Below are 19,488 nucleotides of genomic sequence, written 5' to 3'. Positions count from 1 at the left end.
CCTCAGTTCAGGCGAGAGAAGCCCGACCCAAAGGCAAGCAGCTGACTTCAAAGAGTTTTCCTTCAGACGCCTGGGGTCTCACCACTCGAGCTAAGCCCCATCGCCGTCAGCTGGCAGCAGGAAGCTCTGCTATGTTCCCTACGCTGGATGATGTGCTTCAAGCTGTAAAACCGCAAGCAAGATTCCTAGGCAGAGTTCCGCTGGATATGTGAGCCAGAGCACTTCAAATTTATGTCCCAAATCTCTGTTCAGATTAAAAGTAACTCTTCAGCTTTCTATGTGCACAAATACCATGAAGGAGAGGAGGGGGTCAGCCAGCCAATTCATCTTTCAAATCGGGGATAAAAATTGACTTGTCATGGCAGAAAATTCTACCAAAGACTATTATTGTTGATTGATTCCTCTATGACAGAAGGTCAGATAAGCAACAGCAGATAGATACCAAAGATAATGAACTTCCCCCTACTAGCATTAAGCACAAATAAAATATGAGTCCCTGTAAACTGAATGTTATGTGAAGAATGGAACAAAAATTCCAACCTTTCCAGGGTGTCCTTCAAACCAAATTCACAAATACATCTAGCGACTGACCTAATGTCTCTACGTTTCTAGCTACGCTCCTACCTTCTCATAATACCTGAGTTTGCAATGCAACACATTCACTTTACCCTGTTTAAAAAATACAAGTCATCAGAGGACTTGGTGCAGAAGATATTAATAACGACTGTCCAGTGAGTTAGATTCTGGTTTGGTATATTAGCTTCTTCTTTACCTGTAAGCTTAGCAAAGCTTTTCTACTCCCTACAATACATCGGTTATTTGTAAATGGACACTGCTGCCAATCACCCTTTATCAAACTTGGTTTATACAATAGAAAGTAGAACATTCCTGTCCATTCATCATCACAAAGTTTAGGTATTTTTTTTGTTGTTGTTGGTACAGCATTACTCTTGGGAGTCTTATTTTGGCTAAATACAGAGTACCTTATAGATGATTTTTGTTGGGTATTTGGCAATAAGATGACCACTTTTATGTACACTAATTAACACAAACTCTTACTCATCAACAGATTATAATAATTCAGTAATTGTAGAATAATATTACTCCTATGTAAGTTAACATTTCCTTGAGTGTATAAAACAGCAAGCCAGAAGATAACCCGTAATAAAAAGATCATATGAAGCTATTTGAAAATTAAAGTTAAAAGCTGAGAAATACTTTCTAACTTACAAACAGATATACTAAAGTCTTCCCATTTACACCTTGAGGTATACACTGTATGCAGAAGGCTTTCCTGAGAAATATGTGCTCGTCTCAATTTACAGTCAGAAAGTAAATGAGGTTTACGGAACTAACCTTGCATTTGTGAAGCTATATCAAACTGAACTGCTGCTGGTCCCAGCAGCTGTTACCCGTAACATCCTATTTAAACAACGAAAAAATGAGCAGCTAGTGGACTTTTAGAAAAGGGAAACCATCAAGCTGGAAGATTCCCAAGCAGAATTACAAAGAACGCAATGCTGCCTTGGGTCTATATAGTTAGTCAACAGCGTGTCATTAAGGGTAAGTTTGAAAGGAGCCATCAAGATCTCCCGCAGAGAGGAGCGGGCAGCACTTGGTACACAGAATAACTGTTGACTAACCTAGAGATGTGCCAAGCTAGTGGGACGCAACGTCTCTTGGGTTGCTACCGAATGAGTACGCTCCGGTGTGCAGGTAACACGGGGGAAGGAAAAAAGAGTGAGGTGAATGACATTTTTCTCCTGTTCACCACCACGTTCATTTTGATCTAACAGCAGCTTCAGAACTTCTGGGGAATACCTACTCTGTGCCATACACAGCCGTTAAGTGGGACAAGACAAAAGGTAATGACTGATTCCTCCTGCCCTGGAGGAACAGAACTTGCTTCCCGAGGTAGTTTAAAAAACAGCATTCAAAAATTTCTTGATTAGCCCTACCTCGCTACATAAAGATCAGAGTCACTACTGAGGATGCAGGGAAGAAAATTCAGCGAGGGCAACATAGCTGTCTAGGAGAATGACTGAGTCTTTGGAAGTTAATTCTTAATGGAGGAGATAAGAGTATTTCATTTATCACCACCACAACTAGCAGGAGAGTATGAGAACACCCACGTTTAGATAAACACCAGCGCTGAGCAATTACTCAGACAGCTAACCAGTAGTCATTAAACCATTTCTCCGTGCAGTGTGATGGTGTGGAGTTGCTAGGTGGAAAATCCAAGTCTTGTAACACCTAGGATAAACAGTTTACTAAGCATTGTGCTAATACCAGTTTTTCCTGGTGAAAAGGGATTCCACGAGGCAGTAATACATCCTGGTGGGATACGACTATGAATCATGCATTCCCCGAGTCCAGCAGAGAAAGCCATGACGGAGGATACTGGAGTCCCTTATCACAGTTACACATGTTACATTTAACCACAGGGTAAATTAACTGTTCCCAGCAATGGGCTGCTTGGGATTGCTGCAATGCAGAATTCTCCTCAGCAGTCAGGTATCATCTTGGGGGAAATATACTGAAAGGGACAATTCTGCCTCTTCTCTACGTAGGTTTTTTTCTGCTTTTGTGAACCCAAAACGGATGTTAAGGAACCGATTAGAAATTAATTGCAGTCCACTTTGTTTCTACCAACAAGGGAACCCTGCTGCTGGGCTGTCAGGCCTGCTCTGAACTGCCACGTCGCACGTTCAGCTGGCGGAAAGGCTCTGCAGCAACAACGGCGATCAGCCGGTGAGGCTGGGCCTGGGGGGGCAGGAGACACTCCTGCGGCCCCCGGGACGGGAATGGGGCTTGGGAGCCCTTCTCAGCTTTGCAAGGCTACAATTCTTCTATGTCAGAATTCAAGGGAATCACACGTGTTACCCTCTGCATCTGAAAACTGACAAAGGAAAAGAAACATACTGGCTAGATAGACTTTTCCTCCTTCTCCATTCCCTGTTTTTTGTTTTGTTTTTTAATCGAAAAAGCTTGGCACTTCTCTAACACCCACTTCTCCAAAATTGTCCATTAGGGATGCTAACAGCTCTGCCAGTGAAGTGAGGCGGTTTGCTCTCTATGACAAATGCTTTTGGATACAAATCATGGAGAGAGCAGTGCGCAAACAGCATCTTCTCCTTGAGGTAGTCTTAGTCATCTCAGTCCCCAGCCCCAAAAATACAAAAGAACTAACCCTAACAAACACTGTAACATTAAACATCTTCACATTCTGTAAACTGCTAGAGAATGCATCTGCTGCATTCCTACAGAACCATGTGCATTGTGTTGAAGATCATACATTCAACTCTGTCGTGAAATAAATATATAGGAAAAAGAGTAAAAAAACAAAAACAAACAAAAAAGATTCTTGCTACAACAGCAGGGGCACCCACTGCCCTGTCTCAGCAATTTCCCACTGCCTTGATCATGTTTTCCCCCTTTCTCTCCGCGTGAGCCAGTTCCCTGCCTGAGGCACCAGAGTAAGGCACGGGCCGGGGGCACCTGGGGCTCACTCTTTGCTCACGCTAGTCTTGCAGGAATGTAGAACGGCCTTAAAAAGAAGAGGCAGCTGCTCCAAGGGGACATTCACCATTTTTCCTGTTAAGAAAGAATCAGAATTAGCAGCCATCCCTGAGCCGGATTTCAGAGAGACACCTAAGCCAGCAACGCAGGAAGAGATGGTTTTACCTTGAACCTCTCAGAGAAACAGTTAATCATCCTATTGCTACATTAGACATTTGATATTCATTCGGACACAACAGGATTTATTATTTACTGAAGTGAAAGCTAAACAAATGGGCAAAGTCCGATCAAAATGACTTCTCCACAATGGAGCTGTATTTATACAAACTGGCAAAGACTAAACCCCATCTCTCCTCAAACTCCCTTGTAGCTCTCATTGCGTAAATTATGAGAGTTATTCTGTGATTATTATCCAGTTTGTTACAACACAGTAGGATGAAGCATACAGAGCTCTGACATGCAGAGGAAAATATCCTCCCCTTACCATAACATCCAGGAACAACGTTTTAACAATCCCAGATCCTTTAGATACAATTAGTGATACAGCTCGATTTGAAAATTCGCCTGTAGATTTCAGGTGTCCTAAATTCCAGGAGAGCTGAAACCTAGGCCTGCATTTCAGACCTGCCTAATGATCTGTTTACGGTGTGCTCCTCAAAACAGCATTTTAGGGATACCTCTATTTGCTGTAAGACAACTACTCAACCCAGGATTACATCCATTTGAGACAAAATGCCTCTGCGTTGAGACTGAAAGGAAGAAACTAATCTGACAACCTGACCAAAGCACTTAGAAGTATGCCACTTCGGAGAATAACACTTTATTTTTGGGGAGAAGGGAATTAAGAAACAGAACATCATACCGTGTCTTTTGACTGAGACAGTGTGTCACGAGGACAGCTCGCAAGAGAGTCAGTTTAGCCGGGTGAATTAGAGGGGACAGGAGATTATCTTAAAGGTAAGGGAGAAGCTTAAGTAGAAAAAGGTCCCACCTAAGCAGAAAAGTTACCCACCTAAGCAGCCCTATTTATAGAGTGAAATTCTCGTCTAAGTTTCTTTTAAAAGTAAATTTCATAATTTGAACATGATCCCACAGCTCAAAAAGTTACCTGCAATGTATCGTATCTCTGGCAAACACATCATTAAATCCGGAAAACGGTTTGGCTGATGTGGGTATTTGTACTCTGTGAAATCCTGGCACACATACCAATACCGCTTATTCAACTGCTCCAGTTGGGACGCGTTAGTCAGACCCCTAATGTCTGAAAATAAACATGATTAGAATAATGAAAACATGATGAAAACATCAGAACAGCAGCAGACGCGCACTTATTCTCATCAGCATTTCTTCAGGAAGGAAGAACGCGTTTCTAAAACTCTAAGCTGGGTCCCTGCTTTGGGAATAGAGTTCAAGTGTGCAGTTACACAGAGATTAAAATTTCCATCTCCTCTCCTAATGCACCTGTATCACAGACATGTCTTTATATGAGTATGTTGGTACAAGATTTCCTTCCATAAAAGACATGTATGAGAATAGGCAACGTCCTAAGCTGCTCATCTTCAGAGATCAATGAACTCTCGGGGAGATAACAGCTAGCAACCTTAAATCCCTACCTGCCTTTTGTAAAGTAGCTGTATGTCAAGGCTTTAGTCCTCACACTGGCTTCAATGTAATATTTCCTCAGACAGAAACATGTTGATTTTAGCTATATCATCTTGGCTGAGGAAAGCGTTCAACTCTATAATTCAAGGTATCATCATATTTCTCCCCATCTGCTTATGAATTATACCATATGAGCTTTATAAAACTTGTCAAGTTCTTATTTTAAAATTTAGCTTTGCCAATGTCAAGCAATGCACACAAAGGAAAAATGGACATTTCTAAGCTATCAAAATGGCAGGAAGTCACATTGCCACATTTCAGCATGATCAATGACATTTGCACGCTGCTTGGTGTCCTGGGAAGGATCTGGTACGGTCGGAAGAAGCAAACGACGCGACCCTTACTGCAGGCTCACTATTGTAAGACAATATGACGGAAGAGACATTTATCTACTGCCCAAAAGCTGACTTTCAAAAATAATTTTCAGGTATTTCACATAAAAAATTGCAAACTTCAACTAAAAATAAAAGAAGACAGGAAGTTAATGAAAATACATTTTGGAAAACAATGGAAACAGCTAAAGAAGTGTATTATCCAGTGTCAGGAAATCGTCCAGAGAAGCAAACCGGAATCTCAGCCCGGGGCACACATTGAAGCGTCAGCACTATCTCTTGGTGAAAACGAGTGGGGGAGGAGAGACTTTTCAGCACATTTTTACAAAGTGCAACTATCTCTCACAGTACACAAGACTTCGGAGACATTTATTTCCAAAATGGTTGTTGAACACCACCGATTAAGCATTTCCCTTTCAATAGTTTTCTTCATTTATGCACGCACAACGTGAAGAAACACCCTAAGAGCCCCCCAGACCCGTCATCACCACAAACAGCTACCGGAGAGGGGGTCACAGCACAGCAGCAGACTGGCACGATGCACAGGAGCCGAGACAGTGACATGTGCTGCTGAGGAGAAACCTGTCTATTCCACACTATTTCGATCCAATACATTTGTTAAGAAATGACCAGGATCTTCAGACTTGTTGAAGAATCAATCCACATTTCGATTTGCACCGACTTTACGGATTTTGAAACATCTAGGGTCTTGCAACAGACTGGACTGCCAGCTTTACTCAGCTGGCTAATCAGCAGCGGGGTCATAGTCCCTTATTAGGCAGCATTCACTGCCTGCAAATAAATACTTGATTAGTCACTATTTTTCACTTTTAGAAATCGGCATTAGGCACAGAGAAACGTACTGGTGAATAATCTAAATAGTAGGAAGTCAGCAAGGCATAAATCATGAAGGTAGATGTTTTAAAGACTCAGTAAAGCTCTAAAAAATGAAGAATCAGTGATACAAAGCCACATTTTATAGCAGAAAAAAATGAATAAATGTATTTTTCAATAAGGAAGCTTTGAAAGCTCTCAGTATGCAAATAATCCACGCTTACTTTGGAAAAAAAAAAGTCATGCAAATTAATCATTTTACAAGTACCTTTTAGTTAATTGCCTAAACAGTTACCCAAAGCAACAATATTTTTAGATGATGTCTTTGACTGGCGAAAAGTCAGAGCAGCTGGTAAGTGGTTGGTTACCCTTCTCCCCCTTTTTCATCAGGGTAGCAAAGACTGTTCAGGCTGTTTCAGATAATTTCTCCAGTGGGACTGATTCCTCCCTTTCATTTACTCACCTTGATTTAGGAAGTTAATGGCTTTCATACAGGCGTACTCCTCATTGCTGACCTTCAACTGGTTAAACTTGCGAAAGAGGTAGATCAACCGTTCCATCACCTCCATCCCCTCTTCACTGAATCTAAAGAAAAGAAATCACACATCAATTTATACAAAAGAGAGTCCTCACAATGAAGGCAAAAGACTTATTTAAGATATCTGAAATTATTTTAAATCTTGCAATAGAACTCAAAAAGTCTTTGCCAAACTGCTTCAAGTCTGCTGACATTCTCAAATAAAAGCAGAAGTAGATAGTAAAATCACTCAGTACAAATTTGACTGCTACAGACGTTTTTAGCAAAATGAGGGTTTTAAGCATAAAACCATCTCTCAGTTCTGCGGTTCATCGCCAGCCTCCTCTGACAGAGGAAAAAAAATGTTTGATGGAGCCAGGGACGTCCAATAGCTTCTCACATGCTTGCAGGCATGCTGCTTTGCCTCTCGACACTTCTGTTCCCCCAGACCTCAACGCAGACGGTGCCTTCTCCCCTGGCCAGGCTAATGGGAGGCTCAGCTGAGCACTTTGGGGAAACGAGATGAAATGAGATTTTATGGAAACATAGTAAGTATTCCCTGTCTGCCTATGCTTGTACCGCCCCAGACTTGTACTGCATCTACTGATGAGAGAAAAAATTCATAGACCAGGTTATACAGTACTCTTCCTTACTCATGACGAATATTTTCACGTGATAGAAGTACACGTAAGAATCCTAGGAGTACTTCCCCCTTTCGGAAGAAAAGCTGCCTCCAGCAGGGCTCCACTTGTTCTCGTCCCTCACCTGCTCGCACTTTTCTTCACCCCATGTCTTCCATCATCTCCAGTAGCCTAATTTAACCCTGAAACTGGCCAGCAGCAGAAATACAGAAGCATCCTTCAGGGCCTGTAAGTGCCCCATATCAGCAGCTCTACAATACCCTGCATCCTCTCCTGGGATATTTGGGATTGGTATTGTTTTACAGCACGTTACAGACGAACTCTGGTTCTCTGCAACATCAAACACGCACATCCAACCTAATATCTAAGTTTTTGTTCTTTTTTAAACAAACTCCTCCATTCTACTACTTTTAAAATTCATTTTATCCTTTGCCTATAGGAGTAATGCCATCGGCACGCTTTGGCTCTGCACAGCGCATTTCAGCTTTTATCAGCTGAATGGAGCAGCGCGGAAACTCAGCTGCTCCTACGATACCGGACTGCAGCAAAACGGCCTCCTGCAACCTGCTGCATAACACTGAAGGCAGAGGGGAACCATCTCCCCAAACACTAAGGTAAAGTCCATTTCCAGCAACTTCTCACGTCTGTACAGTGTTGCTTGAATTAACATTGTTTTAAACAGTGAAGAATTACACTGCTCCATATACAGCAGTGGTACAGTATTTTCCACATGTCATTTATCTAATGGACGTGTAAGGAAAACCACGTCCCTAAAAATCCCACAAGTGACTGATAGAGAATCTGTACCTCTACGCCATGATTATTTATGGCCTGTTTGTTATGGTTCGTTAGTCTTCCTGGGGTGAGATGTACCACAGTGTACCACAGACCAGTATGACTACAAATACAAATAAGTAGAAAAACATAAATAATCAAAGCTAAAGCGAGTGAAATCCCAAGTTATGGATTTAACGTCTAAGCAGACTACATGATTCAGCCTTAAGTAAGGCAGGCTGTTCCCTTCTAAAACCTCTTCCCTCAAACAGGACATGCAGGATTCATCCCACTTCATAAATGCACATCAAGATCCAACCAAAAAAAATCACTGCTCATAGCAGGGATTCACTGCTGGGATCTGGAACCACCACTTATGGCAGACCTTGAGAAATTTTCACCGCATCCAAGACATATGCACTTCTGAGTTTGTCCCTTTTCCGTACAGAGAGTTTTCTGCATCTCAGGAGGGCTGCACTGGTTTTTGTCAGTACGATACGGCTCAGAGCGGGTAGATGGGCGCATCTGTCAAACACAGCAGCAAGGGGTAGCTTAAAGCTAGCAGGTGATTAAAGGCCAGTGTGGGAGTCTGATGCTCAACACACGATAATAAACCTCTTAGAAGTTTTAGAGACAGGAGGGGGGTGAGGTCTTTCCAAGAAAGCATGAGGTATGGGAAGTTTGCCGGAAGCAAGCAGCACATTTCTCTCTGAGCTACCACACTTGCCAAATGAAGCCAGTAATAGGAAGACAGAGGGGTGGGAGAGGGCGTGCAGATGTACAGTCAATGCAGCCTCCCAAAATCGCACGGGAAACTGCCTGATGGGAAACTGCTTGGCGTAGAACAGAGTGGTCAATGTGAAGGGAGTGACCGGCTTCTTCAAAAGGAGCCGAGTCCTGCTCACGTACTAGCCAAAAAGAAGAGGTGCAAGCAACTGTCGGGAGCAGAAGCTGAAATCCGAAGGTGCACGGAGCCACTCTCCCGCGCCCAGCGTTGGGTTTCAGAGGGGTCCCGCTTGTGCCAATGGCCAGTGACGGTCTCTCCAGAACACATCATACAGCAATACAACTAGTTTGAAAGAAACTGTACATTGCATAAGTCTTCCGGAGTGGGACAGAAGTGTTTTGGCAAACTTCAGCGGCGTTCTGGCATTGTGCAGTACAAAGAACAAGAGCACAGGCAGAAAACCATCTTTGAATAGAACAACAATAGAACCCTTTTCACTGAATACCACCTTATTTTGGCATGTATGTTTGTTTACTTCAAAGTTATTTGTAAAATGCATGGTGGAGTTTGGCCTCAGAGAAGTAAAAACAAGCTATTTGAACCGCAGGTCAATTCTTCAGGAAAGTAATATTGTAAGTGATGAAAGCCTTGTCGGCTAATCTAAAGTTGTACAAGTTTTCTTGCTCTCGAGTTGACATTAAAAATCTCGCAGGTGCAAGATTGCAAAGCTCAAGAAGTTAATGAGCACAAAGACCACTCAGTCGTCTGTTGGGTTTAATTGTTTTTAGAGCACGCACATTTTTACCAGCCACTCATCACTTCATAAATCCAGGAGAGCTCTTCTCTCATTCCTGCAGTTGAACTGTCTTAGTTTTCTGTGCATACTTTCCTCCCCCTTTCAAACAAAGCTGTTCTGTTTTTCACAGCCCTATTTCTTCTTGAGGACTGACTCCTCCACACACTCTTCCTCGCGGTTTACACCAGGCAAGTCTCTAGCTATGAGTTATCGGGATTAGCTTGGGAGGTGGGGGAAGGGACTTGGTATCCAAAGGGTGTTGGGGGAGGTCAGGAATCTATTCATTTCATATTCATCTACAAAAAAAAAAAAAGGCACAGAAAAAAAAAACCAAAAACATTTGATCTAGAAGGCCAACAGAACATTCAGCCTGTTGTTAGACTCGATTAGAATAGAGGAGCTCACGAGCTCATCCTATTTATTTGTTACCTACCTAAATATTAAGATTGCTTCTGTCATTTTGCTAAATAAGAACAGAAATGAACTTCAAAGCACCAGACTATCTCAGCTCAGAGCAATTTCTAAATTGGCCAGAAGATCAAATGAACATCAGTTTGCAATAATTATTAATCGATGCTAGCGTTCTCCAAGGAAACGGAGGCTCTTCAAGGCAACATAGGAGTCAGGCACCTCTCTGCAGAATTCCCTCATGATTTTCAAGGAACAGGGTCTCAAAGAAGAAAGAGGATAATACAGCTTTTAATGAGTGTACAGTATAGACAAGATTAATATCCATCAGTATAGAAAGGATTAATGCCCAAGTACTGTAGCACCAGCAAATATAGATGTTTAAGCTATGGATAAACTACCATAAAGACAACAGAAAGACTAAAAGGGAGTCATATAGCTTAAGATCTCTCATCTGTGCAACTTCCCACTAAATGGCCTTTTTGGTCTACATTTTCCCATTTTACTAATGACAATTAATGATACTTGAAAAGCTAAACCACAAAAATAGATTACACGAAACATTCTACTACTAAGAACATCTATTTTCATTCAGGTGCACAGATCTTCTGTGAAGGACTTTCGAAGCTACCAGCTTTGAATTGCAGCTTCTGAAGGGCTAGGATTCTGCCTTTGTCTTGTTGTTTTACCTCTCGCTCATATTTATCACAAGCCCAAAAATGAAACAAACACTTCTCTTCGGCGGCTTTGACCAGGACAGCATGGACAAAAGGAAGAATGAATAAGGAACAAGTGTTAACATGTTTTTCTATGACCCTTAATATTCCTCATAGGAGTAGCACCAGATGCATGGTGAATGGGTAGGCACAACAGGGCAGTATTTAGGAACCTACCCTAGGAAATGAGACACCTGGGTCCAGTTCTTGGCTCTTCCACTGTCTTCCTCTGTAGTCATTAGCAAGTCAACCTCTCTGTCTCTCTGTTTCCAGTGAGAAAACGGAGACAATAATCCCCCAGTCTCACATGGATGTTGGGAAAACAGATGCACAAAGAAACCTTCAGATACTGTTAGATGCTACAATGACTGAGGACCATAGAAGTATTTTAATCGCTGCTCATCAAACACTTAGATTCCCTAATGACTTGCAAAATTGCCAAGTCTAGCAAGGGAAGAGCCAGAACAGGGCAAACAACTAAAAGAGAGAGCGGGTAGCAGTTTAGGTAAGTCCTACCTATTTCATCATAATATTGTGAGTTTATTACCAAAACAAGGCTCTGCCTGGCACCACGACTACAAAAGGGGGAAAAAAAAAAAAAAAAGCAAGCAAAATGATAAATGAAAGGCAGGTTCTTTAGATCATCAGATAGTGCATACTATGGAAAAAACAAGAGCTAAGTTGCAACACCCTTAAACTTATGTAATCAAAACAATGAAACAGCAATTAATAATACAACATTGCGATAATAAAGACAACCAGCTTTGTGAACAACCTTTCCACTGGCCCAACTGATTTTTAGATAAGACCTTCCATTCTGTAGCTCAGGGTTCCCTAAAGCGTTAAGATTGGTTAGTTTCGTTCTCCACTTATGCTGGAGAAAGACAGCACGGCTACAGCCGCCCTTGACAGTGGCTAAGCAGGACCTGCTTGCCCTCCGACAGCTGGAGCCTCTCTGGTCCAGAGATCTGAGTGGTACGGGAGGGGAACGCTCTGGCTCCTTGTGCTGCTGCTGGTAGTGCAAAACTACCTAGAGATGGATTTCAGTCACATTGGCCTTCTCCCCCTCGTATTACTGCAGTTTGTTTTTAATCAGTTTCATCAACTTTGATGAAAGAAATAAGACAAAAACCATATCTTAAAACTGCACACAAGATTCTTAAAGATGGACCTAGAGAAAGTTCAGGAAACCGCCATACTCCCCGAGAGACAGGAAACACAAGTGTTTCTGAATCGCATGTAGCCACAGCGACTAGGAAGAAGGAATAGAATCATCAGTGTCAAAAGAAAATATAAACCAAAGTCAGGGGATCAGTCTGAAAAATATTGTCTTGTCATTTTTCTATGTATAATTCCAAATGAATACTTCAAAACATGACTTATATACAGCTGTCTCTTCACAGTTTGAGGATCAAGGTAAGTAAATCAGCTTAGAAATCCTATACAGAAGAATTCTAGGACAAGTCACCATAAAGGGAAGGTGAAGTTTAAACCCTAAATTTCTGTCTTAAAGTAATGAGGCATTGAGAAGGACAAAGATTTCAAGTTATATAAAATTCTACCCTTTTTAAAAAGAGAATGTTTAAATGAAAATTTCCCTATAAATCCAAATACGACAGACTCGAGGCAAAGGCACATCATGTTTTCTAAAAAAGTGTACACAGACAAGCATGATGCATCTTCTACATGTTAGAATTACAATCACAGATGTTTCAAGTCTAGCATATAATTTCCTGAAGTGCTGAGTCGGTGTGAGCTTTGGGTACCCAGCAACTCCAGAAGACGGGTCCATGATTTTAAGCAGTTTACACTTGATACTTTTGTAAATGCAAACTCAAAAGCTCATTTGAATGAAGTCTGCAGTGAAAAATTCGACTGGTGCCTCCTGTTTTTCAGATGCAATAGCTTCTTTATCACACCTAATGAATCTCCCATCTCCCTCAACGCAGATTTTTAAAAGGTTTCATGAGGCATCTAACAGCTTTTCCAAATATGCTTGGACCTAAAGAGAGAGAACCTGAGAGGAGAACAGAGGGCATCCACCGTGCCCAAAGAATAGGGCAGTGCTTCCTACGTAGCTCTCCTCCAGCTGGAAGAGCAACAGGAGAGCTGTGTATGGTCATCACGGAGCCCCGCAGAGCAGGGGGTCAGCTGACAACAAGTGTCAAAGCACCTTCTTTTCCCCTGCAAAAGAACGTTTTTATTCAGTATTGACTAGACTTAGCCAGTCACCCATGAAGTCTCAAGCGTACTTTATAAGCATGGAATAATCCTTCCTTGGAAACAAAAAAGGAAAACAGAAGCAGGTTAAGTGACTTGTCCCAGGAGATGTGGTTAGTCCGTCCCAGGGCCAGAAAGGTAAGCTAGACCTCCTTCCTGCCAGCCACGCTCCTCTACACGTAGGCTCAGCCCGGCGCTCACCTGTGCAGCTCGTCGTCGGAGGGGGAGTACTTGGAGGTGACATCAGCAAGGTCACCGAAGATCTGCTTGCTGTAAACCGTCAGCGAGGAGAGCAGAATCAGCTCCTGCCACGTGGAGCTCAGCAGGCAAGTATAGTCCTTGATCGAGAGTTCACAGAAGAACGGCAGCTTCTTGATCCAAGCAATCTGCCTGAAAAGCAATTCATCCGCCAGCCGACACAACAATGCAAACAGCTCTGCCTGAGTCACTTTATACCTGCAGGCACAGTTAACATGAAGGCATAAAAATAATTAACAGCATTGAATGACATAATCCGACACGGCACTTGAAAAGCAAGGAAAAATGTCATAGGAATTTATCTTCCAGCGCCCCAATCCCGGTGCCCACAGTGTCACCTGGTGGTGAGCGCAGTGACTGCTGGCTCTCCTGGCGGAGCCCGCAGCGAGCACTGGCTGCGGGAAGCAGCCCCGCTCCGTCCTGCCCGAGCCGGCGGGCTCCCACGGCCCAGCAGCGAGCCTCCCCTTCGGGCCGCCGCTCTGCCCGGCGCTTCCAGCCACCGCACGGGTTGCCCAGCTTTTTCCCGCTGTACAGTCCTAGCGTGCTTATTACTAGCTGTCGTGCACAGTTAGCGCGATCGCAGCGGCTGCAACTCCTCTCCCAGCACTCCCACGCAAGCTCAGGCAGCCTGGCACCCCTCGCTTGACACCCCACGCCACGGGTCCGGGCACTGCAGGCGCACACGCAGGCCCGGCCACGGGCCCAGTCTGGCGCAGGGACACGCCGTTGTTTGTTGCTTGTGCTACAGCTGCGCCTTCCCTCCCAGGACGAGCTCCCCAAGCTCGCCGTGGCATTAGGACTTGCCTGAATACAGCCAGTAGTGCCCCGAGCCACCAGCTTACGCTGCCCAAGCTGCAGGAGCACGTACGTATGGAGGCGGCGGACCCAAAACGACGCCCAGGAATTCAGAGCTCTGGGCAGCCTCTCAGGTTGCGCTGGACACACTTACCCGTCTTCAATAAGCATTGGAGTGCCAAGCGGCTCCAAGTCCTCAGCTGACACCAGCTGATTGATCAGACTATGCGACTGGGGGTCCAGACTGCGCGTTTGTGGGGGCATCAGAGCCGAGTGAGCAGAATAGCTAAAAAGGTGCGGGAGGTACTGATAGTGCGTGGACACCGGCGTCCCAATATACTGATCCCTGAGTGCAGCGAATCCATTCAGTTCCACGGACCTACTGGAAAAGGAAGATCTTTTTAATATACCCAAAAAATCCTACCGTTAAAACGTTATATGCAACTCCATCAGAAATGTTAATAAGAATGGAACAAAACCAAAACAGAATGAAAAACCCCTTTCTATCTGAATCCTACAGTGGAAATAACTGAGCGTGTGCAGATCACATGCCTTCCACCTGCATCGCGTTCAGCTTGACCTCCTCGCTAGGTTCCAGCTAACGTGGAGATCTGGAAACTGCTGCTTAGCAGCCGTTCTTAGCCTAAAAAAGAAATCCAAGCCTATTCTAAACATTTTCACTCCTGCTTTCTTAAAGGGCCAAAATTTAGGATTGTAAATTAACTGGTTTTACACAAGCAATGAACACAAATATCTCCTTGCTTAAAATGCAACTGAAAGCAGATGGAATGCAAGTTTGAGATTCTTGCTGCGTTTACAGGGCAAATGCTGAGTCAGAAGGTTAGCATTAAGGATAATTGACCTTAATATAACACTATCAATTAGTAACCTAAATGGAGTAGTTCACTTCAAAATCTAAGCACGGTGGGAAAAAAAAAGAGTTTGTATAGAACGAATACTGAAAGCTAAAGAAGTTTACATGATCTGCTGAAAAATCAACACAGGTTAGGAGGTTTATTTTAAATATTACAGTTTTAACTCCACATTGCCTTCTTTTGTCATTTACTCAGGGACATTTGACCTCTCCGTTCCTGCAGATCTTTCCAATCTGGTGGGCGTCTGTTTAAAAAAGCACTTCAGATGTAAGAACCTGCACTATTCTTCTCTTTATGCAACACGCACCTTAGAGTATATTTTTCTACGTTACACCAATGCATCGCTCGGGGAAAATTGGTCAAAATTAGTAGAACTTGAAATTGAGGCATCTGAGAGAATTCCCACCTTGAAGATGGAGTAGACACAGGCGAAGGCTGGTTGCTCTCAGAAACTCCATTTCCAGGGGAACTATGGTCACTGTCTCCGTTGTTGCTCCATGACATATTTGCTTCTCCCTCAAATTCTTGTCCAGACATGATTCTTTCAATCTCTTCCTCTGATATCTTTCAGATGTAAGATCATTACAGTTAGTGCTAGGCTGATGCGTCAACTGAGAACAGAATTAGGGCAGAGCCTCCCTAGGCAAATGCCTCGATTGCACTGCTGCATCGAACAGAGCTCAAATCAAACCGGGAGAAATGCTTCACCATTCCTAAAATCTCACTTTTTTTCACCTTACATTTAACAACACACATGAAAAATCCTATTTACAGCAAACCACGGTGACCTTCAGTTCCAGTAGTACAACTCAAGTGACAATAACATAGCAGACAGTAATGGACACATGAAAAGATAACATCAAATACACACACAGCAATGAGCCATAAATCAGCCATTGCCACACACGGAAGAAATCCGGGCGTAATTGAGACGAGTTCATTGAAAACATCACTCAATACTCAGCAGAGGTAACATGCAAACACAAGGCTGAGTGGCCTTTGCTTTGAGAAAGAACTGAAAGGGGCACTGTGACGCATATAAAAATTAGCAAGGAAAATGTTAATATAGAATTATTGTTGACTATTTTTCCCCAGGTGAGAACCAGGCAGAACCTAAGGAAGTAACCAAGCTTCAGATTTAAAAGTATCAGGGAGTTTTTTTTTAAATGAAGCCTATAGTTAAAAAAATGGAATTCAATGCCACAGGATACTGCAGAGGCCAGCAGCAGAAACACTTTCAAGAAAGAATTGAATATGATCTCGGAGAACAGATGCATCAGTAGCAAGGAAAATGCAACATAAAGCTTTTTTTTATTTATTTTTTTTAAATTCTATGCATGTTCCTTAGTAAGAGTGTCCCAACATGTAAAGACCCTCAGTTAATACGCTGCAAGAAAGCAGAGTGAACTCTGAACATCATTTTCAAGAGTCATAAAGAACCTAATATTGCTTTGACGGTTCATTCCGGTCTTGCAAAGCTGTCAGGAGAATGTACTAGACTTACCCAGGTACACCGTCTGAAGAGCACAATAATTAAATAGTCTCACCCCAGAAAATGGAGTTAATGGCATAATCTATGGTCCAACATTGACCTATCACACAAATCTCAAATGAGCTAGGCTCCGCTCTGCCCAGCAAAGCGTGCTGTTTTATTGCGGCTATGCTATTCAGAGAGGCAGTCAAAATTGAGTTACCTGGCCAGAAATTGTTTGTTCTTCCTTGATATACACACATAGGCTTTAAGAATAGTAATGAATGCTGTTAAAAATACAGTGTTTCCAAACAACAGAAAATGCTATATAATTACTAAGAGGTTGGGTGGTTTTGTTTTTGCTTTTGTTTTTTGAGCTAGGTTCCCCTGTTATGCTCGGACAGAAGGGACTGCCCTGTCTAACTGCACTAGACTTCTCGCCTTTTTCTTATTCAGTTCTGGGGGACCTTACTGAGCTGGGCAGAGATTTCTTACTGCTTGGCTTTTCGTGTTTCCAGTTTTGCACTGGAGCAAGTAGTATTTTCATAGGCACACAGAGTTACAAAAATGGTTTCAGTGTTATTTCTGTTTTATTAAAATGAATAGTAAACTTTTTAAAGAGAGCTTTTCTAGAAGGAAGCTGGAAAAAGGCCATCATTTCTCAAGCGTGCAGTACAAGCTATTGTGCTGAATTACCTCGCGTTTTACAAGACATCTCCAGACAAGCTGCGCCATCAATCAGCTGGACATTTACTGGGTGCCCCACTTGCAACAACTTAAGAAATTGCAGTACACAGACTGCGAGATTTACTGGGAGCTTTGGAGGGATTGAAGCGCTTGTGCTGCTTACAAAGGACAGAACGTTTCCCACAGCCTGAGCGCGTGGGTCAGACATTGTCAGTTTATCCATGTAGCCACCCGACAGCAATCTGCCACGGGACTGCGATGTGTCCTCTTGCCAGAGACAAGCAAGCTCAGAGCTGTATTTACAAATCTACTGTTTATGACATGTATCATTAATACACAGGGAGAGTCAAGCCCCTGCCACGCCAGCAGAAAGCACGGGTCGGTCGGAGAAAGACTCAGGCGGATTAGCTGAGACCCCATCCCCAGCCTAGCTGCTCCCACGGCATTGACCCTGCAAATTTAAATGAGCTCTTTAGTTCTGTTGCTGAAGAAATCAATACAATTCCTAGAGAGTCCATCCGAATCAGCTCCAAACACACTCTACCGGCTCTTCCATGTCCTAGGAAAGTTGGTCCGGACTCTGGCTCCCAACGACTAGAGCAATAGAGATGTCGATAAGAGTTTGGAAAACACATCTGCTGTGGATGGGACTCCCCCTTCTCCCATCAGAAAACTACCAATTGCTTAACTTTCCCCCCTTACAGAAGGAGGTTAACGCAGTTACTGTAGAGCGGTGTGCAAGTTCAAAAGAGCAAAGACTAAAGAGAACCGTGGAGAAATCATTATACGTGCTCACCTGGACAGGTCCAATACTTTTGTTTCTGCCTCCTGGCATGCCATCCTCTCTGATTGCTGAAAGAAACAGCCAAGTATCAGTTAGGAACCTACTATTCAGTAGTCCAAAAACAGATAAGAAGATAAGAAGATAGATAAGAAGAGCTAGAGTAGCACTGCACTACGATGCTCACCCCCAGTGGGAATGACAACGCTTATGTGACTACAAGCGTTACCCAGGGAGCTCAGTATTTGTTCATATGATCTTTTGAGTGACAGGTGACAAAGAAATATTAAGTCCTTTATCATAATTAATTCTATAAAAGTCTGAGAGATGGCACAGGGAAGGCAATCTTACTATGCCTCCAGAGATAATTCAACGAGCAGCCACACGATTGCTCGAAGAGGAAATGCCAGCACTGGCATTTCTCACTGCATTATACACAGCGCTGTGAAATCATCGTAAGCCAGACTCCATCTAAAGGTTAACAGGTTGCCCCTACCTCTGACGCTGTAGACAATGCAAGTTAGGGCATTTTCCTTATTAGCGACCATCTCGGTTATTTCAGAAGGCCAGATCCCCTAAAGCTATCACAGAAAATGGAGGTATTTTACCAAGTCGGGTGCATGCAAACCAGCTCTTTAAATTCTAGTTACTAGACTAAGCTGAGCAGTGTCATTGCAAAAATGCAGCCTAGTTTTTAAATAGAGAGGCCACACTTTTTAAGGCTCTTCAAATAATTTCCAGAAAGCTTCACTGAAGTTCAATTAAGGAGGTTATCCAAGAGTTGTTTCTCTACCTTCCTCTTCCCTCTGCTTTTCTCTTTATTAGCAGACAAATTCTGCAGAAGAATATTGTTTTTAAGGTTTTCAGCTGTTCCTTTTGCTTTTCATTTTCCAGTCCAAGTCCCTCCTATGTTTATGAGGTCACAATTTCTTTCCCACCATGAATTCAGTTAGATTTGGCAGGAGACTCATCCCAGCTGCAGAATGACCTTGCTGCTGCTGCGGGCTATCCTCACCCTGCCTCTGCACAGAGGGCTGGCAAAAGGCTCTCAAGAAGGAGAAAAATGCAACAAAATTTAAGTAAAGATTTCTGTACCAGAAAAGCCTTGTGACTTCCAGCCGTCACTTTCTTTAATCCTTCTAAGGCAAACCCTATCGCCTCAATATAACAGCAAGTATTTTTATTCAAGTATCAGACAGCGTTTGTGACTTACACTTTGAAATCAAAAGAGCAATCCTAGCAGACGTTAGCTTCCATCTTCCTTTCGCACATCCCCGCCGCCTCGCTGAATGCTTTGGAAAAATCTGCCCCTATAAAGTTCACTGGTTTTTCCAAATCACGCACTCTGCAACCTTAGTTCTGATCACCCGGGCTGGTCTTTACTCTCCTCTTGCCTTTTACCTCGCCCAGAAGCAAATGCATAGTAGTAGCTGTCCCCTACAGCTTCTGGTGTCACTCCAGCCTCGCCCACCCTC

At 43.1% G+C, this 19,488-nt stretch overlaps 1 protein-coding gene across 7 annotated transcripts in view; it reads right to left on the bottom strand.

Annotated features, from left to right (window-relative positions):
• Positions 1 to 1,275: 1,275 nt before the first annotated feature.
• NR6A1 (nuclear receptor subfamily 6 group A member 1) overlaps positions 1,276 to 19,488 on the bottom strand; it is a 107,732-nt gene continuing 89,519 nt past the window's right edge. For 5 of the 7 annotated variants that reach the window (XM_068914591.1, XM_068914593.1, XM_068914594.1 and 2 more), the window contains 7 exons: positions 18,029 to 18,084; positions 15,481 to 15,638; positions 14,354 to 14,581; positions 13,348 to 13,602; positions 6,811 to 6,932; positions 4,628 to 4,780; positions 1,276 to 3,594 (listed from right to left, as the gene is read on the bottom strand). In XM_068914591.1, coding sequence (XP_068770692.1) covers positions 3,506 to 3,594; positions 4,628 to 4,780; positions 6,811 to 6,932; positions 13,348 to 13,602; positions 14,354 to 14,581; positions 15,481 to 15,638; positions 18,029 to 18,084 — 1,061 coding nt within the window. In that variant the 3' untranslated portion in view covers positions 1,276 to 3,505. The remainder of the gene's footprint in view (positions 3,595 to 4,627; positions 4,781 to 6,810; positions 6,933 to 13,347; positions 13,603 to 14,353; positions 14,582 to 15,480; positions 15,639 to 18,028; positions 18,085 to 19,488) is intronic. The other 2 variants (XM_068914592.1, XM_068914597.1) reach the window with 1 other exon arrangement.

This window comes from Struthio camelus, chromosome 20 (assembly GCF_040807025.1).
Source record: "Struthio camelus isolate bStrCam1 chromosome 20, bStrCam1.hap1, whole genome shotgun sequence".
NCBI lineage: Eukaryota > Metazoa > Chordata > Aves > Struthioniformes > Struthionidae > Struthio > Struthio camelus.
The sequence above is the reverse complement of the archived record's forward strand: the minus strand, read 5'-3'. Positions and strand labels throughout refer to the sequence as shown.